The sequence below is a fragment of the Muntiacus reevesi genome, chromosome 18 (genome assembly GCF_963930625.1).
Source record: "Muntiacus reevesi chromosome 18, mMunRee1.1, whole genome shotgun sequence".
Taxonomy (NCBI): domain Eukaryota; kingdom Metazoa; phylum Chordata; class Mammalia; order Artiodactyla; family Cervidae; genus Muntiacus; species Muntiacus reevesi.
In genome coordinates, this window is record NC_089266.1 from 47,773,317 (window position 1) to 47,798,581 (window position 25,265).

Below are 25,265 nucleotides of genomic sequence, written 5' to 3' on the forward strand. Positions count from 1 at the left end.
CCGAGCCACTTCCGCTCGCCCTAGGCCTTCTGGGAGAGGAAGTTCTCTGCGCAGGCACTGTGAGACCGCGGAGCTTTCTGGGTAAAGATGGATGCTCACGATCTGTTTCGCCGGCTCGGCGCGGGTGCCAAATTCGACTTGAGACGCTTCTCGGCGGACGCAGCTCGATTCCAGGTATTGTGGGCAGAAGCGCGAGTAACTGAGTAAGGAGTGGGAGCCGGAGAAATTGCCGAATGCTGAGGGAGTCCTCACTCGGAGACTCCGAGGCCTGGTTGTGGGGCATTTCCCCTCCTTTGGCGTTCAACTTAGCGCAGCCTTCTGAATGAACCGTTTACCTGTCCTAGACTTGGTTGGGTGTAGCCGGGAAACATTTCACCTCCACTCAGCTGCCCTGGCTGTTTTTCTGAGTTTACTCAAAGCACCATTAGAATCTTACTTTCAAAAATTATCTTTTCTCCAAAACTGATGGAAGAGAATTTGAAAAACAGCAACAACCTCAAACGGAGAGAACAGATTATTTCCTGGTGATTTTCCCGTTTGTCTTGACTTGCGTGGGCATGGTTCTTTTTATTCCCGCTACTCCACGGCGTATTAAGTAATGAGAAGAACGACTTGAAATGGGCGCTCTTACAGAGGGAAGTAGTGAGTGATAAATCGAGAGAAGTTGGGCCCAGTTGTGGAAAATCTTGAATATCAACTTTGGTATTGGGACTAGAGACATTTTTGTGTGTGTGCCTCACCTGTGTTTCTTCTTTCTCTGACGGTATAGTGTAGTTGTTAAGAGTTTGAACTCTGGAACCAGATGATTAAAGTTCAAATCCTGGGCCTTCCAGTTACCAGTTTTGAGACCGTGGTGAAGTTAACGTGTTAATGCCTCGATTTTTCTCATCTGTTTTGCTGTTTACCTTGTTAGGGTTGTTGAAGGAAGGAGGAATTTAATATATCTAAACATGCTTAGAAATCTGTCTGATTATGCAGTGTTAGGATTATGCAGATTAAGCATAAGTGTTATGCCTCTAGGTGTTAGTTGCTATTATGATTATTATTATTACTGTTAGAAGGTCAGAAAAGGTATCATCTTGGATTCCATTTGCCGGAACTCTTGTCAGCTCAACAGATATTTGGTGAAAGACAAAAAAGATTGGGGAGTCATTGTACCCACATCCTTATTGTCAGTGCTGCTAGAGTGATAACAATGCCAAATCTGTCCATAGATTTCACTTAAAATTTTTTTGGTTTCAGATAGGAAAAAGGAAATATGACTTTGATTCCTCGGAGGTGCTACAGGGACTGGACTTTTTTGGAAACAAAAAGTCTGTCCCAGGTGATTGTGGAGCATTAAGAACTCATCAGGAGCTACAAGATGAAGAGAAAAAAGAAGAGAGCCAAATTGAAAGGAAGAGGGAGCAGAACAGGAAAAAGAAAAAGAAGATGACTTCAGGTTAGGGCTCGATTTATGGTTTTTGTCTTTAATTTTTTTTTTCATTTACAGAAATAGTAGAAGCTTATGGTTATATGTCAGACAATATATTGCTGTTTGTCATTTGATAGCATTTAAGTTGTTTCAAGGTATTTGTGATTACAAATATTGTTACAGTAAAGATACTTGTAAGCATATCTTTTTATACAGGTGCTGTTATTTCTGTAATTAGCATCCCCAAAGTGGATTCAGTGGGCCAAAGAGCACGCACAGTTCTTTCTTTGAACAGATAACTGCAAAATGACTTCCCACAGCCATGACAATGATGAATACTGTTGGTCTTTTTTTTTTCCCTCCCTATTCTAATGAGTGAAACGTTTTTATTTATATTTTCTTGATAACTGGTGAGATTGAACATCTTTTCATAGTCTTTACTGGATATTTACATTTCACGTTTTGTGACTTGTTTGTACTCTTTGGCTATTTTTCACAAGGTGGTTTTTTTTTTTTCCTGTACTCAACTGTAGGAATATTTGTCTTTTTCCTTGTTCATCTATTAAGTTTCCCAGCCATTTTACCTTTTTGGTAAAATAAATACTTACACATGATTTTTAAAACTTATTTAATCAGTTTCTTAGATATTTTTATAGAGATAGTCTATTGACATGAATTTATACCTCCCTTAAAAAACATGAATGATTGCATACTCTATGTGCTGTTCTTTTCTGAACCTTCCTTCCCTCTACCCCCTTTATAACAAGATATAACAGTATATCTTGGAATTTGTTATGAATGAGTAGGAAATGCGCTGCCTTGTTCATTTTAATACAGCATCTTATCCCATTATACATTCCATTATTGATTTAACAAGTTCCTGAGTGGTGGGCCTGTAACTTGTTTCTCTGCTTTTGCTTTTACAGTGTTGCAGTAAATGTTATTCTACTTTGGGTGTATGTGTGGCTATATCTGTCTGATAAATTCTTAAAAGTGGGATTTCGCAGTTAACAGATAAACTTATTTTAAATTCAGATATTTGGGAATTGTCCACCAGAAACGTGGTATCATTAGGAAGTCTACTGCTTTGTTCATTGAACCATAGCATAGTATACTGTTATATGTTGTAGGGATGTTCCATAATTGATTTGACAAGTTTCTGTGTTAGGAACATTTACTTTGTTTCCATACTTTTGGTGACAGTGTTGCAATAAAAGTCATTTTACTTTCCTGGCTACAAGCAAGTTTAATAAAGCTTTCCATCAAGATGAATTCTAAAAAGACCTGACACTAGCTTAGGAAAAAGATTCAAATATTTGGCAACCAGAGACACACAGATATGTCCTGTAAGCATTTAGTAGCAAGTGCGGATAGACATAAAGAGTTTTAATTGGAGAATTCAAGGTCTTGTGGATTTGTAATAATTCAGGTCTGTTAATGCCAACTGTCTCCTCATAAAAGTGAGCATAATTTTTTATATTTTTAAAAAATCATTCCAATTGGTGATGCCCACCAGCAGTGTATGAGAGTTTTCTTTTTCTGTTTTTATAATTTACCTCCTCAGGTAGTATTGCACTTTTTTCTATTATACTGTTCATCTGTTTCTTCTTAATTTGTTAGAGAAATTAGCTCTAGTCTAGCATACTGTGTTTACACATATTTTCTAGCTTATCCTGTCATAATCTTATTTATTTTTGCCGTTTTATGTGTTAACTGTATCTTTTCCTTTGTAATTTGCTTTTGCTTTTGTGTCCTAAGCATTAAGCTTAATTTTTTTTTTATTCTCCCATACTTTCTTATTTGTAGTTTCATTTTGTTATATTGAAATCTCTGGCCCTCTGGGATTTTATTTGGTGTAAGGAGTGAATAAGGAACTAATTTAATTTTTTTTCCAGATGTCTAGCCGATTATCTTAATATATTGATAATCCATCTTCTCCCCATTGGATTTAGATACAGCTTTTATTGTAACTTATTTCCCATATATGTTTGGGTCTTTGGGTTCTGTTCTATTGCATTTACTTCTGATTCTATATTCATAGACCAGTACAAGCTTGTTTCAATTAACGTGGCCTTATGTTATAAATGGGCTTCCCTGGTGGCTTAGACAGTAAAGAATCTGCCTGCAATTCAGGAGACCCGAGTTCAATCCCTGGATTGACAAGATCCCCTGGAGAAGGGAATGGCAACCCACACCAGTATTCTTGCCTGGAAAGTCCCATGGACAAAGGAGCCTGGGGGACCAGAGTGGTACACAGCTGAGCGACTAATACTGTGTTATAAATCCCAGTAGAGTAGTGTGGCATACCATGTTTATTGATTGAGCAACTGGATCCTTTCTCCCTAAAGTGAGCTATAGGATCAGTGCAAATCCAGTTAAAATTCTAGTAGGCTTTTTTGGTAGAAATTGAAAAGAATTAAAAAATAATAATAATAAACTTTCACTTACCATGTGATCCACCTGTTCTGCTCCTAGAACTTACCCAACAGAAAGGAAAAGCTGTGTTCTCACAAAGACTTGTATACTTGTGTTCATAGCAGCTTTGTTTGTAATAGCCAAAACTATGAAGTGACCCAAATGTCCTTGGACAGTGGAGGATAGACAGATTGCATATCCATAGAGTAGGATACTCCCTGTAAATAAAAGGTTTAAAATTATCGACATATGCTCCAACATAGATTGGATGGATGAATCTCAGGATAACTATACTAAGTGAAAGAAACCAGACTAAATTTAGTACATACTATATGATTCCATTTATATAAGATTCCAGGAAAAAAATTAATTAACAATGAGAGAAAAAGGTAGTTGCCTAGGAATGGAGTAATGCATTATAAGGGGCTACAAGGAATTTTGGGAACTGATGAAAATGGCCTTAAATGTGTTGATGGTTTAACAGGTGTATTGTTGCTGTTTAGTCACTCAGTTGTGTCCAGCTCTTTTGCAACCGCATGGACTGTAGTCCGCCAGGCTCCTCTGTCCAGGGAATTTCCCAGGCAAGAATACTGGAGTGGTTGCCATTTCCTTTGCCGGGGGATCTTTGCAGGTCAGGGATCAAACCCATGTCTACTGCATTGCAGGTGGATTCTTTACCACTGAGCCACCAGGGAAGTCCAACAAGTACATACATATGTCAAAACTCCTCAAATTGCATACTTTAAATATATGCAGTTTATTGTGTCTATTGTGCCTCAGTGAAGTTGAAAAAATTTTCAAAAAATTCCAGAAGTAGTCTTTACTAATTACTATTCTTAGAATTTTTTAGCTATTCTTACATATTTATTTTCCCAGGTAAACTTCAAAGTCAGCCAGGCCAGTTACCAAAACTGTCTAGTTGTATTAACTGTTACATTTTCTTTCAGTGTGAAGGTGTGGCCTATTTGTGCCACCTAAGAATGTTGCAGTTAAAATCTTTTAATTTTTTAAAAAATATATTTTAGAAATTACTTCTCAAGAAGAAGTTTCTACTATACAGTGGATATCATCTGTGGAAGCAAAGATTGAAGATAAAAACATTAAAAGAGAAAAGAAACTAACTTCAGGAAAGTTAGAGCAGCTAAGAAAAGAAAAGGTGAGAAAAATATTTTCGCCCTAATAGTTTTTCTGGCCTTGTGCCTTTTTCACTGTGCTTGGGTTTTTCTGTTCATCAAAGTGAGTATGATTTTGTTAAGATAGAAAGTTATTTATAGTAGTCTAGATTTTACTTTAATGAAAATTTAAAGTAACCTTTGTGCTGTGGCTGAAATTTTTAAAGTTTAAAATTCTTGAAAGTATCTTGAAATCTTGAAACTTAAACAGGGTCAAATTTGATAATGTGTTTAGAATTAAATTTTTTAAATTTCTCATTTCCCTTTAATAAACATAAAATTGGCCCACTTTATCCTTTATGTTAAACTCCCTGGTTTTGAAGAATTTCACATGACAGGGATTTGAGAGTTGGAATTCTTAAGAAACCTGTTTTGTAACTTGGGATTAGGAGGAGTGGAATTCAGAAGAGACAACAAATATGCCATTGTCGAGTTTGCTGCACTCCTGCCATGTTGCAGATGAAGTATCGTTCAGCTCCCTTGGTAATCCCGAATCCAGAATTTGGCTGTCTGGATCAGAGAGTAGGAAAAACCAAAAAAATAAAAAAATCAACATCACTTGACTTTTTTAGTGGCATTCAGTCTTAATAAGTAGAGTTTAGGGTAGATCGTTAAAAAGCATTGGCTCTTGTGTGCCAAGTGCCATATAAAGCAAATAGATTGATTCAGTGCCTGTCTTCTAACAGTTTATATAAGATTGTGACTATGACAGTAGCACATGTATATGAATAATGTTATTCATGGCATTGACACATTAAGTGTGGAAAGTGTGGATAGATAGGTTTCATTGTTAGGAAGGTCATCTTTCTACGAAAGGGTGGAAATTGTTTGTAGTGTCTGTCTCTTTTAGGGCCTGGATTTTAACTAGATGGCTTCATATGCTACTAAAGCTTATTTGAGAAACTTACTACTGCTTTACAACTTCTGACAATGTATTTTACCAAATCCCTTTGTTTTACTTTCAGCTAAACTTCTTCCGGAATAAACATAAAATTCATGTCCAAGGAACTGATATTCCTGACCCAATTGCTACATTTCAGCAACTTGACCAGGAATATAAAATCAATTCTCGACTGCTTCAGAACATTCTGGATGCAGGCTTCCAGATCCCTACACCAATCCAAATGCAAGCCATTCCAGTTATGCTGCATGTGAGTGTGTGTGTGTATTCATTCTCTTTCCTCTGTCTTTGAGATCTTCCCGTCTGCCTTATTTCCCTTTGTTGAAATCCTTGCCATCCTGTAAACTCCATCCCTAATGCCTGTGCCTCCATACAGTTTGTCTTGATCACTACTGCTTGATGTGATCTTTTTCATTTACCAACAAGCACTCTTTCCCCTAACACCCAGTTCTCCATGTGTTTTCTTTTTCTTGCAACATTTATCTTACACTTTATACTACTGTGTATTTGCACTAACTACACTTACATTTTCCATTTAACGAAAAGTGTTCATCTTCTGAGGATAGGGACTATGTTCTGTTTATTCATCAATGATTTGACTTATAATATCTAAGAAGTATTTCAGAGGTACTGAATTCTTGTATATAACTTGACTTTGTTTTTAATCCCAGTGCTTTAAAAGTTTTTGGTCGCGCCATGCAGCTTGTGGGATCTTAGTTCCCCAACCAGGTATTGAACCCACGCCCTCAGCAGTAAAAGCACAGAGTCCTAACCACTGAACTGCCAGAGAATTCCCATATCCCAGTACTTTTTATTATTGAACTATATTTAAATACTAAAAAAATACATAGATGTCAAGTGCACAGTTTAGTGAATTTCAGCAGTTTCATACCCTTTCCCTTCGGTCCCCACCCCACCCTCACCCAGAGGTGAGCACTCTTCTGCTTCCTTGTGTTGTTTAATCTCTCAGTCCTGTCCGACTCTTTGCAGCCCCATGGACTGTAGCCCACCAGGCTCCTCTGTCCGTGGGATTTCTCAGACAAGAATACTGGATTGGGTTGCCATTTCCTTCTCCAGGGGATCTTCTCAACTTAGGGATCAAAACCACGTCTCCTACATTCCAGGTGGATTCTTTACTGCTAGCCACCAGGGAAGCCCTGTTCTGGTTCTTACCGCCATGTATTATAGAATTATTATATAAGTGGAATCATTCATTATGTATTCTTTTTTTTTTTTTTTCTTTTTTTTTTATTTATTTATTTATTTATTTATTTATTTTTTTAAAATATTATTTTATTAGTTGGAGGCCAATCACTTTACAACATTTCAGTGGGTTTTGTCATACATTGACATGAATCAGCCATACAGTTACACGTATTCCATTATGTATTCTTTTATTTTTGGTTTCTTTCTTTCACTCTATGTACCTTTTTTGAGATTCCTCCATGTTGCATATATCAATTTGTTATTGATATATGATAGGCTGAGTAGTATTTTCTTACATGAGTATACCATTATGTGTTTATGCACTGTTGACAGAAGTATGAGTTAACTTAGATTTTTGAAATTAAGTTTTTCTGAGTTTCTTTTTGTAGTGGTGAGAGCTGCTTTTTTGTCACCACATAACCAAGACGGCCTCCCAGTTCTAGTAGCCAAAGGGTATGAGTTACCTCCCATCTCATCCATATTAATCCTTTTCATTTTCTTTGGGAACTGAAATAAGAATATATTTGAAGGATGTTTTTGACTGATGTTATAGCAAATTTGCTTTTAATTTTCATTAAAGTGTTGTATGTGTAGTGATCTTAGCTGAAAGTTTTAAAAAGCACAGTGACTTTTTGAAGATCGTCACCTATAAATGATTGTCATTGGTGTTATCACCACTTTTCATTTTACTTTTAGTCCTTTAGTTATTTATTAAAATTTTCCATAAGGATGGAGCAATGCAGATATCAGGACCAAAAGTTGGTTTTCTGATTTTGTTTTGATAAAGAGGTTTAGGGAAAAGGAAAATAGAAATAATGGGAATATGGTTGTGAATTATCTTTGGATTTTAGTTATCTGCTTTCTTTACCCAGTTCAAATTAACTTTAGTGATAATGCTCAGAAACTCCATTGGGGTGGTGGTAGCAGAGGCGGGTGGTGTTAGAAAAGCAAATATCGTGCAAACCAGAAAAAGAGACACAGATGTGCAGAACAGACTTTGGGACTCAGTGGGGGAAGGCGAGGGTGGGGTGTTCAGAGAGAACAGCACTGAAACAAGTAAACTGTCAAGGGTGAGACAGATCACCAGCCCAGGCTGGATGCATGAGACAAGTGCTCAGGGCTGGTGCACTGGGAAGACCCAGAGGGATGGGATGGGGAGGGAGGCGGGAGGGGGGATCGGGATGGGGAACACATAAATCCATGGCTGATTCATGTCAATGTATGGCAAAAACCACTACAATACTGTAAAGTAATTAGCCTCCAACTAAAAAAATAAATGAAAAAAAAATGAAAAGAAAAACAAATATCGGAGAAGTTAGAAGAATGATGGGAATGTGAGTGTCTGAACTTATTATATATGATTTTATTTTTATGGCTGGTAGTGTTATTTGACTGGCACTGGAAAATGTATGTACTCTTCCTTGTACTTAATATACTCTGTTTTTAGGGTCGAGAACTGCTGGCTTCTGCTCCTACTGGATCTGGAAAGACTTTGGCTTTTAGCATTCCTATTTTAATGCACCTGAAACAACCCACAAATAAAGGCTTCAGAGCCCTGGTTATATCACCAACACGAGAACTTGCCAGCCAGGTATAACCTGTAGTTTCTGAAGAGAATGTGTTTGTGTTTGCCAGTCATCTTTCTTATTTGAGGGTAATAGAAAGGTCCAGAAGAGTAAGGCCCGTGTCTTTATCATGGTCAAGTATTGTGTACAAAGCACACTTCTTGGTGTCTTATTGCATAAAGTCTTACAGTTTTCTAAAATATGATGATCTTAGCATTTATAGTTTGGTATATGCTCTAAGATCCTTGTAGTTGGAAGGCTACTGTAACATGTGTGTTAGTCACTTAGTCAAGTCCAACTCGGCAAGTCCGTGGTCTGTAGCCCACCAGGCTCCCCTTGTCCATGGATTCTTCAGGCAAGAATTCTGAAGTGGGTTGCCATTCCCTTTTCCAGGGGGTCTTCCCGAGCCAGGGATCAAACCTGGGTCATATGCATTGCAGGCAGATTCTTTACTGTCTGAGCCACCAGGGAAGTGGTCTGTAATATATAGTTCCTCTTTAAAACTTTTTTCCTCACCTAGAAAAAAGAAACCTCATCTCAGTTTTTGAGAAAGTAAAACTATACTGTGATCCATTCGACTCTCCCAGCGTGAGAGTGGGATGTAAATACATGTAAATACATGCCACGTATGAAACTGTTTTGAAACTGTACTCTATTCTTAAAAATAATACAGAGTTCAAGAGTTTTGATTTTTTTCTCTTGGAACTGGTTTACTAGACCTGAAGAAACTATGAATCTTATTTGGCATTGGAGTTCCAAAATGCCAGGATTCCAGGTTACTTTCAGTTATTCATGGATTGATACTAGATTTATTTTATAAATACTAAAAAAGTGAGTATACATCTTATCCAAGTGTTTCAGCAGCTGATGTTTTTTATCATTTCTGTTTTAGATTCACCGAGAGTTAGTAAAACTATCCGAGGGAACAGGATTCAGGATACACATGATCCACAAAGCAGCAGTTGCAGCCAAGAAATTTGGACCTAAATCATCTAAGAAATTTGGTAAGGGATTACCAGGTGGCACCAATTGTAAAGAATCCACCTGCCAGTGCAAGAGACTCGGGCTCGATCCCTGGGTTGGGAAGATCCCCTGGAGGAGGAAATGGCAACTGACTCTAGTATTCTTGTCTGGAAAATTCCATGGACAAAGGAACCTGGCAGGCTACAGTCCCTGGGGTCAGCGAGCCTGACACAACTGAGCATGCATGCCAGAGGATGGAAGTTGTAAATTCAGTTCAGTTCATGCTTGAAATGTAAGGGATTTGGAAATTACAAATATCTGAATTGCCATCTAAAAATTCTTAAAGTGTAGTTAGTTTGATTTTTAGAAAAACTGAAAGAGATCTCCTCTCACTCATAAATAGTTACATAATAGTTACATAAATAGATACCAGGGGTTCTCTACCTCACCCTCCACCCCAAGGATATTAGGCAGTATATGGAGATACTTTGTCACAGCTGGGGAGAGGTGCTACTATTGGAGGGATAGAAGCTGGTGATGCTGTTACACGTGCTGCGATGCACAGAACAGCCTCCTACAGCAAGGAGTTGTCTGAGTCAAAATGTAGTACTGAGGCTGAGAATCCCTGCTTTATTCTATTGATGGTTAACCTGCCATGGGAATATTCTGCAGATCAGACTGGCTTACATCCCTGCTCTTAACATCCACCAGAGAAACTTTTACTTGGCTTTTATCTTGAGCTTCTGAATAAAGTTCCATTTAAGGAAAGTATTTTCCTGAAAAACAAATGAATGTTTGAAAAGCAGACTGTTGGATTATTATATTCCTGCCTCTTAGAGGCCAAGAAGGCAGGTCAAATAGAAGGAGAGTAAGGACTTAGTAGTTTGTGCTATGATGGATTAAAAATATATGTACATTAGTTTGTTGTGTTATTGGTATAGTGCATATCAGCACTTCTCCCCACTTGAGGTTATTAACTGAAATACAGGAGGCTTAATCCTCTAGTTTAAGACGGATGAATGTTGTTTTGCAATTTGTACCATTTGTTTTTCCTTACAGATATCCTTGTGACTACTCCAAATCGACTAATCTATTTATTAAAACAAGATCCTCCAGGAATAGACTTAACAAAGTATGTTACTTTAATAATGTCTTTTATGTGTGTTTTTCATTAAGTTGATTATATTTTGTCTTCAACTATAATATAATACTTGTATTATTGCCCTTTGGAGCTTGCTACCTGCCAGCTTTCAGTCAGTGTTGGTGCTGAGAAAAAAGTAACTATCTGGTCTGGAATAAAGTTAACAGATTCTGATAAGCAATTAGTATAGAGTTCCCCTAGAAATTTTCACATCTTTCAGCAGTGGTGATGGAACTCCATCACCAGTGCCAGTGGAACTTCTGTCGTTGTCAGTGGAACTTCATATCCTTTGGGGTAATGGAATAGGTACATTAATTTATGTTGATCTTCTTTTACCTTTTTATTGCTTATTTTTCTTGTACCTTTTTCTGGTACAGTATGTGGATCTGAGAAGCATCATTGTGGTTTGACTTCTTCATGTGTCCCTGCAGCTTAGTGACATGTCCTGGATCTTTCAGTTCAATAAACCACAAATTTTTGTTGTTGTTTCTTAGTGTTGAATGGCTGGTAGTAGATGAATCAGATAAACTGTTTGAAGATGGCAAAACTGGGTTCAGAGACCAGCTGGCTTCCATTTTCTTGGCCTGTACATCCCACAAGGTGAAGAGAGCTATGTTCAGTGCGACTTTTGCCTATGATGTTGAACAGTGGTGCAAACTGAACTTGGACAACGTCATTACTGTATCCATTGGAGCAAGGTAATTCCTCTTCCATTATCACACTGATTAAAAAAAAGTCATTATTTTATTTTATTTTATTTTATTATTTTTTTTTAAAGTCATTATTTTAGACTAAAGGAGACAGGTTGTGTGGCCTAAGATTAATAAAAGAGTTTTACTGAAAGAAACATATTCTTTAAAGTCAAGTTTGATTAAGGATATTCTATGTTAGAATAATCTAAAGGGACATTCTCATATTGTCATGCAGATATTACTATCATCATGCATTTAGTTGATTTTTCCCTTCCATAAAGTATTGCCATGAGTTCTGTGGCCACCCAGAGGATTTAATCTCTTTGATGGCTTAACTCAGTTGGGCTGAGAGAAGGAAGCTGATGTTACTGAGCCACTTGATTTGTAATTCCTTTTTAATAATATTTTGGGGTACATTTATGCTAAATGCTAGAAAAAAAGTTTTATGAAATTATAATACTGCCCCTTGATATACTGTAGTGCAACCCATGAAATGGAACGGAGCTTCCCTGGTGGCTCAGCAGTAAGGCAGGAGACCTGTGTTCAGTTGCTGTGTTGGGAAGATTCCCTGGAGAAGGGAGTGGCAACCCAGTATTGTTGCCAGGAGGATGGAAATAGTAAAAGTGAAGATCATAGCTGTAGAAGAAGTGCTTGTAATACCATGTTAAGTAAAAAGCCAGATGAAGTTATAAAGAATATCCTATCTACTTCCAACTTAAAACTCCTGTGTATAAAAAGAAAAATAGAACAGGTTCACCATAAATATAATTTTGAAGGAAGATAACAGAATGGAGAAAGTATTTATACATAGTGTAGTATATTACACTGGCTTATACAGTGTTAATAAAACCTGTAGATACCTCACTCCCAACTGTCTTGTCTATAAATAAGCCTTTGCTAACATTATGAAAAAAATTTAGCCATATGAAGCAACCTTTAAAATGTTCTCATTTTACTCAGTAATTTTACTTTTAGAAAGATTTTGTAAGGAATTGGAAACATGAAAATATATGACTGGAACACAACAAAATATCAAAGTTTATTGTAAAATGGTAGAATTGTGGGCAGCTTATTGTTTACGTCTTTATTTTTTAAATTGAAATAACATTTTAATAATCGGAACAGAACATTTAAAGACTTAAATAGACATTTCTCTGAAGAAGGCATCCAGATGTCCAGTAGGCACATGAGAAGATGCTCAACATTACTAATTATTAGAGAAATGCAAATGAAAGCTACAATGAGGTACCACCTCACACCAGTCAGAATGGCCGTCATCAAAAAGGCTACAAAGAATAAGTGCCGGAGAGGGTGTGGAGAAAAGGGAGCCCTCCTGCACTGTTGGTGGGAATGCAAATTGGTGCGACCACTACTGAGAACAGTGTGGAGTTCCTTAAAAACTAAAATTAGAGTTGCCATGTGATACATCAGTCTTACTCCTGGGCATATATCCAGAGGAAACTAATTTGAAAAGATACATGCACCCCAGTGTTCATAGCAGCACTATTTATAAAAGCCAAGATGTGGAAATAGCCTAAATGTCCACTGACAGAGAAACGGAGAGAGATGTGATGTGTGTGTGTGTGTGTATACACACACACACAATGGAATGCTACTCAGCCATAAAAAAGAATGAAATGCCATTTGCAGCAACATGGGTGGACCTAGAGATTATACTAAGTGAAGTAAGTCAGAGTAATAAATATGATATCGCTTATGTGTAGAATCTAAAAATGATACAAGTGAACTTATTTACAAAACAGAAACAGACTTATGGACATAGAAAACAAAGTTACAAATACCAAAGAGGAAATTAGGGGGGAGGGATAAAGTAGGAGTTTGGGATTAGCAGATGCAAACTTCTAAAGGGAAAATACATAAACCACATATAATTACCTATAATGGAAAAGAATTTGAAAATGTGTGTGTGTATGTGTGTGTATATATATGTATGTATATATATATATATATGAAACTGAATCACCAGAGACTTTGGCTTAAAGCTCAACATTCAGAAAACTAAGATCATGGCATCTGATCCCATCACTTCATGGAAAATAGATGGGGAGACAGTGGAAACAGTGTCAGACTTTATTTTTTTGGGCTCCAAAATCACTGCAGATGGTGATTGCAGCCATGCAATTAAAAGATGCTTAGATAGCATATTAAAAAGCAGAGACATTACTTTGCCAACAAAGGTCCGTCTGGTCAAAGTTATGGTTTTTCCAGTGGTCATGTATGGATGTGAGAGTTGGACTGTGAGGAAAGCTGAGTGCCGAAAAATTGATGCCTTTGAACTGTGGTGTTGGAGAAGACGCTTGAGAGTCCTTGGACTGCAAGGAGATCCAACCAGTCCATCCTAAAGGAGATCAGTCCTGGGTGTTCATTGGAAGGACGGATGCTGAAGCTGAAACTCCAGTACTTTGGCCACCTCATGTGAAAAGCTGACTCTTTGGAAAAGACCCTGATGCTGGGAGGGATTGGGGGCAGGAGGAGAAGGGGACGACAGAGGATGAGATGGCTGGATGGCATCACCGACTCAATGGACATAAGTTCGATTATACTCTGGGAGTTGGTTATGGACAGGGAGGCCTGCTGTGCTGTGATTCATGGGGTCGCAAAGAGTCGGACACGAATGAGCCACTGAACTGAACCGAACTGAACTAAAATTTAAAAACTTTGGTATAACACAGGGAGCTCTATGACAACCAAGAGGGGTAGGATAGGGAGGGAAGAGACATGTGTATACTTAATTGATTCACGTTGTTAAATGGCCGAAACCAACACAACATTGTAAAGCAATTATTCTCTAGATAAAAGTAAATTTCAAAAAACTTTGTCTTTAAATAATTAGGTAGTTATATTGACAATGGAAAAAGTCATTCTGTTGGAGTTATGTATAAAGTTTTTCATTTATTTAAAATTTATGGGGAAAAACAAAGATTGGCTCTCACAAACTGCAAGGTATGTTTTTTCCCTCAGGAATTCTGCAGTAGAGACGGTAGAACAAGAGCTTCTCTTTGTTGGTTCGGAGACTGGAAAACTACTTGCCATGAGAGAACTTGTTAAAAAGGTATATTTGGGCTGCATTTTCAAATTTTGATGAAGCTCACCAAGCCTTTATTACTAACGGGACGCTGAGCACGTTTTCCTGCATCGTGTTTAGTAATCCAGTGGCAAATCAGTAAGAAGCACGTTGGAGCAACTCGTCCCAAATGGGAGAGGCTCACCTCTTAAAATAAAGTTGAGTTTTCTGTTCCCAGCTCAGGGTAGGCTAGGAAAAGACCTAACTGATGTCCTGAAAGCCTCCTTTTTCCACACCTGTGAACTGGTAGACCTTAGAGATACTGGGCGTTCAGTTCCAGACCACCACAGTAAAGCCAGTATCATAATCAAGTGAGTCACAGGAATTTTGGGGACTTCCCAGTGCATAGGAAAGTTGCATTTACACTGTGCTGTAGTCAAGTGTGCAATGGCATTGTCTGGAAAAAAATAAACAATGTACACACCTTAATTAAAAATACTTCATTGCTAAACCTGCTAACCATCATCTTCATTGTGTTGTATCAGTAACATCAAAGAGGACTGATCACAGCTCACCAGGGCAAATATAATAATTATGAAAAAGTTGGAAATATTGCAAAAATTACCAAAATGTGCTACAGAGACAAGAAGTAGGCAAATGGTGTGGGGAAAAAAATGGTGTCAATAGACTTGCTTGAATATAGGGTTAGCCACACACCTTTGATTTATGAAAAACCCATTATCTGAAAAGTGCAATAAAATAAGAGTATGCCTATATATTGAAATCTCCCCCCACCACTCTGCTGCTTTCATGTAGAACTGTGGCCTTACATGAGTAGGACACTAGAGTGGGGTTTTTTGTTTTATTACTGAATTAATATAAATATACTACTTAGAATAGTGCTTGGCACATTGTGCTATATTTGTTAGTTTTGCTAATAATGATATCACTTGGCAATAGGAAATGGAAAGTTTTCACAGATACTTACGTAGGATTATACTCCAGGGATTTTTAGCCATGTATGAACTTGAGTTTTGTGAATCTTCTGAAATTGTGTGAATGTCTGGTTGCCTATTAGACAGCTTCATATCTTTCATTAGATTCTGAAAGGATGTGTGGACCATAATAACAAGGTCAAGTCCTAATGCTGACAGTTGAAAATAGAGAAAGCTGGTTTGAGAGAGAAACAGGGTTTGATGATACAAAATGTAAAAATCATTTGCTTAGAGTTGGTAGTTATAACTTAAATTTTGTCTAACTTGATAAGATAAAGATTATTTTGACAGAACTGAGAACCAGGGACTAGGCTTTGGGGAATACCCACAGTCAGGATAAATAATGGATTAAAGTGACAATTATATTTTAAGAGGATAATAATGGATTAAAGTGACAATTATATTTTAAGAAGAAACAAAAATGTTCTGAGGCACAGAAGCAGCCATGATTATTTCAAGGAGTGGACATCCATTGCTGTAGAAAGGTGAAGGAGGATTAATTAGACAGGAGTTTTGGAATGAACAAAATGGAGAGTGCTGCTCACATTGAGTAGGAAAAGCCCATTGTAGAGAATGGGTGCTGAGGAAGACGGAGGCAGACTTAGACCACAGGTCCGAGAAATTTGGCAGTTTCTAAATTGAAATGAATGAAAATCTTATGAAATGATGCAGTTATACTCTTAGTTATGGGTTATGTGTGCTTTCTTTTAGGGTTTCAATCCACCTGTTCTTGTTTTTGTTCAGTCCATTGAAAGGGCTAAAGAACTTTTTCATGAGCTCATATATGAAGGTATTAACGTGGATGTTATTCATGCAGACAGAACACAGCAACAGGTAAAGTCAAATGTAAACTTCGAAAGCAACAAAGAACAACTAAGCATTGGCATTTATGAAGCACTTGTTTTTCATTCCCAGACTGGTACTAAAACATTTGTTGTATGTTCTGTTGACCAGAGAGATAATACAGTCCACAGCTTCAGAGCAGGAAAAATCTGGGTTCTTATTTGTACAGCCTTGCTGGCCAGAGGGATCGATTTTAAAGGTGTGAACTTGGTTATCAACTATGACTTTCCAACCAGCTCAGTGGAATATATTCACAGGATAGGTGAGTCATGTGTCCCCACCCCCACCCCCCACTCATCTGTCTTAGCATGTCTACCAGAGTCCCTTCAGCATGTTCATTTTCAGTACTGTAAAAGTCCAGTGACTTGTATATTTGAATCTTGAAAGTCCCGTTCCCCTCAAAAATGAGTTTTTTTGTTTGTTTTTTAATGGTCTGATTTCTCTTAGGTCGAACTGGGAGAGCTGGGCATAAAGGAAAAGCTGTTACATTTTTCACTGAAGATGATAAACCATTATTAAGAAGGTAAATTAGGAGAAATAGCTTAGCATTAAGCTGGCAAAATTGGTTCATTATTCTTATACACAATTAATAGATAATTACAAAATGGCTGTGTCCCAAATTCTGTTATTTACCTAATGGCTGTGTCCCAAATTCTGTTATGGTATTAGTCAACCAGATGTTAGCCATGAAAGAAAAATGATCAAAAGGCTTCCTTTTTGTCCTTCCATTGTTAGATTTTGGAAGTATTCACAAGAGAATATTCATTTAAGTTTCAGACTCACAGAATTGTCCCAATAACATCACTTTATATTAACCACAAGGTTATATTAAGGTTTTTGGATTAGTGAATAGTTAAAGTTAATCCCTGAATCTCTTACGTTACAGCCTAATCAAAATGATCTCTTAGCATGGTGCATTCTCCCATTACTCTTAGGGGCAGATGGACTTTTATCTTTAGTCTCAGGTCACCTGTCATAGAGGAAAAACTGTTTTAGTAACACAATCCAATATTATTCAGTTGTAGCCCCTTGAAGCTGGGTAACCTATGATAGATACATTTTTAGAATCTCATCTTAATATAGCCCATCATCATAGAAGTTAATGTAAAGGCTGAGTTATATTTCCTGCACTTGGGCTGCCTACAGAAATGTTAGGCTGATGATAACTGACAGCAGTTCATATTTCTAACAGATGAAATCAAGCTGTGGATGGAGGTGGTTTGTACATTGACCTGTTTCTCGGTTGTGACAGATTTTGATTTGTGCCTTCTGAGCCTTGGCTCTGTCAACCTTGGTTTTGTCGTGAGCAGACTTTCATGTGATACATAGGGGACTATTTCAGCAGCCTTGATTCACCTGAGTTTCCTCAGCAACCCTAAGCATGTGACTCTGATGACCCCGCATGTCAGTGTGTGCACTTCAGTTTTCTTTTCCATCTGGGAAATGGGAATAATGATGATATTTACTACAAAAGCTTGTAAGGATTGAATAAGTGACTGTACATGAGAAGTTCAAGTCAGCCAAGCCCTGTGATTTAAGAAATTTAAGTGTGACTCTGACTTCAATGTTTCCTCCAAGACTGGGCTGTGTTGGCTAGGGCTTGGGGCATGTTGCGTAGAAGCAGCTGCTATTAAAATTATTCATCAGTATGTTGGTTTCAGTCCAGCAGACTGTTCTCTCAGTAGTCCGATATGATTGCTCCTGGTAATAATTGGTAATAATTTACCAGAACACTTCACTGGATTACTTTCTTGTTTGTGTACTCTTAGTTCCTCTTCTATTGTGCAGAGGGTTTAAGTACATAAACAACAGTTTGACAAGATACAAATTTATGTTTACCGGTACCTTTTTCAGTGTTGCCAATGTCATCCAGCAGGCTGGATGTCCTGTCCCAGAATACATAAAAGGTTTCCAGAAACTGCTAAGGTACAGTCTTAAATTTACTTGGGAGTTTGTCTCTCTTTGCATGTACATTGTTACTTTCACACTGGTACATTATAGTTCTATGAACGCTACTATTTTAGAACATTTTAAAGTAAAAACTTTCCTCTTAAATATTTGTGAATACGGTGTGTTCTTTCCCTGTCAGTTTTTCATCCTTGAAATTTTAAGTACTCAGATTTTTAAAATATTATTAAATGTGAGTGAAATATGCTTAGATTTTAATTCATAAAGCTAGTAAAAAGTAGTTAATTGGCCAGAATGAGACTCTAGTGCTTATTGGCAGAGACAATATGAGAATGACACATATTTTAATCATAATCAGTGCCTTTTTAAAACTTGGTTGAATTTATCATCTCTCTGGATTAATGCTCTGGATACTATTAGGTAAACTAGTATATTAAAGTGGATACAGTGTTGTCACTGTAAACCAGTAAATAGATAAACAAATTTTGTGACCAAGAACCAAAACTAGTTTTAGTTTTAGCTCTCTAAAGTAAGTTGCACTTAATTCAGTTCTTTCTTCTCTTTGTAACTTCCAGTAAACAAAAGAAAAAGATGATTAAGAAGCCCTTGGAAAGGGAGAGCATTAGTACAACTCCAAAATATTTTTTAGAAAAAGCTAAGGATAAACGGTAAGTATATGGTAAAAGTTAGTTTGACTCTGTCATATTCATATAACTTGGGCATTATTTTTCCTTAGGATAGATTTTTAGAAATAAAATTTGATAGGTCTGCAGTCCATTATGGAGAAGGAAATGGCAACCCACTCCAGTATTCTTGCCTGGAAAATTCCATGGACAGAGGGGCCTGAGGGGCTACAGTCCATGGGATCACAAAAGAGTCGGACACGACTGTATTGACTTAAGACACGTGCATGCACTGTCTCCACACAGCCTGCATCTGGACACACTGCTGAGGCTGCTTGTTAGGACTGTCAGCTCACATCAATGGAGTCTTTCTTGAAGCTTTGTATTCTGGGCAGGATTTCAGTAGGATTTATACTGAAGCATGTTGAAACATCTCTGAAAAGTATGATTTGGGTAAATTATAAATTTATTTATATGTAAATTATAAACTTATGATTTACATATTTATATGAAATTATATGCGGATTTATTTATATTTCTTTTTTTTTTTCTTACAATGTACACAGGACTACCCTTTTTGCCTGTCACTACTGGGAAACCATGATCTCTTAGGGGTAGACTGAAATATTCTCCATAGTACTATTCTTTCCACTGTTTAAGGAAAAATGACACTTTACATTCTGTCAGTACAAGTTAAGATATAACATATATAAAATATGGGAATTTACCAAGTACTTACTGTCCATCTTTAGCCTTACTGCATATATCTGTATTATATATGTACTGCATACATAATATGTAGTAAGGTGTACAAAGGATGCAAAATGAGACCCCTTTCCTGAAGTTGGTGGCTCAGAGGATAAAGCATCTGCCTGCCATGCGGAAGACCTGGGTTCGATCCCTGGGTTGGGAAGATCCCCTGGAGAAGGAAATGGCAACCCACTCCAGTATTCTTGCCTGGAGAATCCCATGGACAGAGGAGCCTGGTGGGCTACAGTCCATGGGGTCGCAAAGAGTCGGACACTACTGAGCGACTTCACTTTCACTTTCCTGAAGTTAGGGAAAGGAGATTAGTATACATGAAAAAAATAGTTAGAAAATATTTTTAAGTAAAATAGAAGCTAGAGAAGGGGAAAATCATTATGAATTGGTCGTTTACAAAAAATTTTACAGAAGTAGAATTATCTTCAGGGATAGGTAAAATTTAGGCACGTAGAAGGAACAAGGTGAACCCAGGTGAGAAGACTGACCTGCACTTTCTTTCTGAGTGAAAGAGTCAGCCTGACATTTTGTATTAATTATGGGAAGTCATGTTCAACCCCAGTGCATGGCATGTAAAGAGTGTCCCAAGGGTTTAGTGGTTTTAAGCTTTAGTAACTTGGGAGGAATAAACGTTACAGTCTTACGAAAATACATCACTGGAAAAAATTTGTACCTAATCAGTTTTGTGCCTTCTTGATGCATTTTGTATTTTTCGTCTTTGTGGCAACAGTTCCTAGGTGGATTGGTAGAGGATTAGTAGACCAGTGCATTGCTACAGGAGGTTGCCCTGCTTTGTCACCTTATCTGTCTCACTGGACTTTTTCTTGCAATGAGCTGCTTCTGAATTGTTGCATGTACATCAGAACCTCATTCATGGGTGATCGTAAAGCTAGGATTGAAAGTGCAATCCTTTCAGGTACTGACTAGCAGCTGAGGAAAGTTTTTACAAAGACGGAAAATCAACTAGAACATAAGATCATGGCTCTGTTGAACTGTAATAAGAAATATGGATATTTTAAATTATATTTTAATTGTTGATTTTTTTATGCCTCCAAGTTATTAAAACTTATGGCTGCACTAAGACTTTGAGGACACTTGGTATAAATCTGTCCCTAGCCCCTGCTTAAGATGCTTTGGTTGTCTTATTTTCTTCACATTTAAAAACCATACTTCTTAACATAGCCTACACACAAGAGCTGATCTGACACCAGCTTACCTTTCCACTACAGATGTTGCTATAATGATCCTACCCACACCTGTGGCCTCAGCTCTATGCTGATTACTCTTAAGTCCATATCATCAGACCCTGCTTCCCAACTGAGTAATAAACCTAAATCTTGTTACCCAGTGGACCTCACTTCAGGCACTGCAAACTCACCCTGGTGTAGTAGAGGGTGGAGGAGACTGGATTTGGAGCAAGAAGAACTGGCTCTAATATCACCTCTTCCTGTGTGAGTTTGAACAAATCACATCTTTAAGCCTCTTTCCTCCTCTATATAATGGAAATAAGTATATAAATAACAACTCTGCCACTCACTGTTGGTGAAGGATTAAGTGAGTTGATTTGCATTACTCTTCTGTAGTATGCAAATGTTGTTTCTCAAAAGTTTTTTTGTTTGTTTTTGTTTTCTCAAAAGTTTTTTCTTGTGTTGAGTTAATTGATGGCATTCACCATTCGCCAAGCTCTAAAATCAGAATATCGGAGTTCAATCCTAATATTATCAGTGTGTGATGATCTGCAAGTTACTCAACCACTCTACCTCATTTTCCACATCTGTATAATGAGGATACTAATAGAATCTTCTTCCTAAGTTAGAAGATCTGAGTTGATACATATAAAACACTCGTAACAATGTCTAGCACTTAATCAATGTGAACTCTTTTTATTGGGTCAGAATCTTTTATGCCATGTTGTAATGTAGTTTATTGTGGTATTTCTGTCTCACTTAGGCGGATATGTTTTTCTAAAGGGCAGACACAATTTTGTGTTCCTGATGTCTCACATACTTGATTATGAAGATTTCAGTAAATGTTTATTAAACTGGTAGAGCTTTGGAAAGTACATATATTTAAAATTTCTAATTCAGCTTTCCTTTCATTGTCACAGGAAAAAGGTCACTGGTCAGAACAGCAAGAAGAAAGGAACTCCTGAGGACAAAAGTTAAAAACAGACTTTTAAAAGAACTATATCACAAATGTAATTTTATAATTTCAGCATGAATTTTTTTTTCATGGCACCCGTACCAAACATTTGAAGTCAACCATAAGAACGTGGGACTAATGAAAAATGATCCTAAATTCTCAGTGTATCATGTCAAGTTTTAATTCATAGGTCATTTTTAAATGATTATACAATGGAAAAAACATTCATTGACATCTGTGTGGTTTGAATCCAGAGTGATACTTCTTATAGAAGAACCAAAGCTTATACTAAAAGTCACAACACCCAAATGTGGTGAGCTGGATTTTTCCCTTCAAGTGTGAAGGAACGTGTTGCATATGCTGTGGAGAGGCATTTGGAACCACATTGCAAAGTAAAGTCTTGAGATTGAATTCCCCTTCCTACCCACTTTTTTTGGGGTGTGGTGGGAGGGAAATGGACAAGAGGCAACACAAGCTGTCTACCAAGAATAAACCTACTCATCTCTCTATTTCACTGTTTCTAAATTTGTTGATGGCTTTTTGTAGTAGGAACCATAACAACGAGATTCCTTTTTTCCTCCCATACAGCAAATTCCCACTGGCTATCTATTTTACATATGGTAATATAAATTTCCATGATACTCTCTCTGTACATCTCACAAGCTCCTCCCCTCTCCCCATGTCTGTAAGTCTATTCTCTATGTCTGTTTCTCCTTTGCTGCCCTGCAAATAAATTCTTCAGTACCATTTTTCTAGATTCTGTATATGTGTTGATATATGATAATTATCTTTCTCTTTCTGACATACTTTACTCTGTATGATAGGCTATAGGTTCATCCACCTCATTAGAACTGACTCAAATGTGTTCCTTTTTATGACTGAGTAATATTCCATTACTCAGAACTGGACATGGAACAAAAGACTAGTTCCAAATAGGGAAAGGAGTATGTCAAGACTGTATATTGTCACCCTGCTTATTTAACTTACGCTGAGTACATCATGAGAAATGCTGGACTGGATGAAGCAGAGCTGGAATCAAGATTGCCAGGAGAAACATCGATAACCTCAGATACGCAGGTGACACCACCCTTATGGCAGAAAGTGAAGAACTAAAGAGCCTCTTAATGAAAGTGAAGGAGGAGAGTGAAAAAGTTGGCTTAAAGCTCAACATTCAGGAAACTAATATCATGGCAACTGGTCCCATCACCTCGTGGCAAATAGATGAGGAAACAATGGAAACAGTGTCAGACTTTATTTTTCTGGGCCCCAAAATCACTGCAGATGGTGATTGCAGCCATGAAATTAAAAGACTCCTTGGAAGGAAAGTTATGACCAACCAAGACAGGATATTAAAAAGCAAAGAAAGACATTGCCAACAAAGGTCCGTCTGGTCAAGGCTGTGGTTTTCCCAGTGGTCATGTATGGATGCGAGAGTTGGACCATAAAGAAGGCTGAGCACTTAAGAATTGATGCTTTTGAACTGTGGAGTTGGAGAAGACTCTTGAGGGTCCCTTGGACCACAAGGAGATCCAACCCATCCATCCTAAAGGAAATCAGTCCTGAGTGTTCATTGGAAGGACTGATGTTGAAGCTGAAACTCCAGTACTTTGGCCACCTGCTGTGAAGAACTGACTCATTTGAAAAGACCCTGATGCTGGGAAAAATTGAGGGCTGAGGGCAGGAGGGAATGACAGAGGATGAGATGGTTGGATGGCATCACCAACTCAATGGACATGAGTTTGAGTAAACTCTGGGAGTTGATGGACAGGGAGGCCTGGTGTGCTGCAGTCCATGGGGTTGCAGAGTCGGACAAAACTGAGCGACTGAACTGAATATTCCATTATGTATATGTACCACAACTTTATCCATTCATCTGTCGATGGACATCCAGGTTGCTTCCTTGTTCTAGCTATTGTAAACAGGTTGCAGTGAACAATAGCATACGTGTCTTTTTCAATTTTGGTTTTCTCAGGGTGTATGCCTAGGAGTGGGATTGCTGGGTCATATGGTGATTTTATTCCTAGTTTTTTTTTTTTTTTAAGGAATCTCCATACTGTCTTCCATAGTGGCTGTATCAATTTATATTCCCACCAACAGTGCAAGAGCATTCCCTTTTCTCCACACGAGATTCCTTTTATGTGGCTGGTTATTCAAGTTCCCTAGGGTTTTAAATTCTTTGGTCAGTTAAATATCTTTTTACTTCATCAGTAACAGCTCAGACCTTACCTGTCACAACGTTGTAGCTACCAGAATATGGTCAACTTCTCCTTTTGTTACTTCGTTTTCTGTCATTTAACCATGTTCTTCGCTGTCTCTTTCCATTCAAGATGACTTTGCTAGAAAACTGATAAACATTTTATCCTGGTAAGGTAGAATGTCTCTGTTGCTTGATAACACCACTGGTACAATTCTCCTACAGCTTATCTTTCCTGAGGCTTTATGGCCCTTCATTCTAGTTAGTATGCAAGTCTCTGCCAAGGGTAAAGGATTATGATTATAAAGTGCTACAGACTGTTGACTTATGCAGATTTTTCTCAATTGCTAGTTTTGTACAATTGGGCCATAGGAAGCATCACTGTGAACAAAACTAGTGGAGGTAATGCAATTCCAGTTGAGCTATTTCAAATCCTAAAAGATGATGCTGTGAAAGTGCTGCACTCAATATGCCAGCAAATTTGGAAAACTCACCAGTGACCACAGGACTGGAAAAGGTCAGTTTTCATTCCAATCCCAAGGAATGCTCAAACTACTTTACAATTGTACTCATCTCACACGTTAGCAAAGTAAATGCTCAAAATTCTCCAAGTCAGGCTTCAACAGTATGTGAACCGTGAACTTCCAGATGTTCAAGCTAGATTTAGAAAAGGCAGAGGAACCAGGTATCAAATTGCCAACATCTGTTGGGTCATCAAAAAAGCAAGAGAGTTCCAGAAAACATCTACTTCTGCTTTATTGACTATGCCAAAGCCTTTGACTGTTTATCACAACTAACTGTGGAAAATTCTTCAAGAGATGGGAATATCAGACCACCTGACCTGCCTCCTGAGAAATCTGTGTGCAGGTCAAGAAGCAACAGTTAGAACTGGACATGGAACAACAGACTGGTTCCAAATCGGGAAAGGAGCACATCAAGCTGTATATTGTCACCCTGCTTATTTATATGCAGAGTACATCATGAGAAATGCTGGGCTGGAGGAAGCACAGCTGGAATCAAGATTGCCGGGAGAAATATCAATAACCTCAGAAATGCAGATGACACCACACTTATGGTAGAAACCAAAGAACTAAAGAGCCTCTTGATGAAAGTGAAAGAGGAGAGTGAAAAAGTTGGCTTAAAACTCAACATTCAGAAAACTAAGATCATGGCATCTGGTCCCATCACTTCATGGCAAGTATATGAGGAAATAGTGACAGATTGTTTTGGAGGGGGGCTTCAGAATCACTGCAGATGGTGACTGCAGCCATGAAATTAAAAGACGCTTACTCCTTGGAAGGAAA

At 37.7% G+C, this 25,265-nt stretch overlaps 1 protein-coding gene across 2 annotated transcripts; it reads left to right on the top strand.

The window, feature by feature from the left end:
* Positions 1 to 74: 74 nt before the first annotated feature.
* DDX52 (DExD-box helicase 52) lies at positions 75 to 22,274 on the top strand. 2 transcript variants are annotated; one of them, XM_065909696.1, is made up of 15 exons: positions 75 to 174; positions 1,243 to 1,441; positions 4,855 to 4,985; positions 5,967 to 6,152; positions 8,556 to 8,699; positions 9,566 to 9,677; positions 10,696 to 10,768; positions 11,272 to 11,475; positions 14,452 to 14,542; positions 16,201 to 16,323; positions 16,444 to 16,594; positions 16,780 to 16,855; positions 18,187 to 18,258; positions 18,816 to 18,908; positions 21,733 to 22,274. In XM_065909696.1, exons 1-15 carry the CDS (start codon positions 88 to 90, stop codon positions 21,788 to 21,790), a joined length of 1,800 nt encoding a protein of 599 aa, XP_065765768.1. In that variant the 5' UTR covers positions 75 to 87; the 3' UTR covers positions 21,791 to 22,274. The 2 variants fall into 2 exon arrangements, with proteins under 2 accessions (XP_065765768.1, XP_065765769.1); XM_065909697.1 differs by lacking the exon at positions 5,967 to 6,152.
* The last annotated feature ends 2,991 nt before the right edge of the window (positions 22,275 to 25,265 follow it).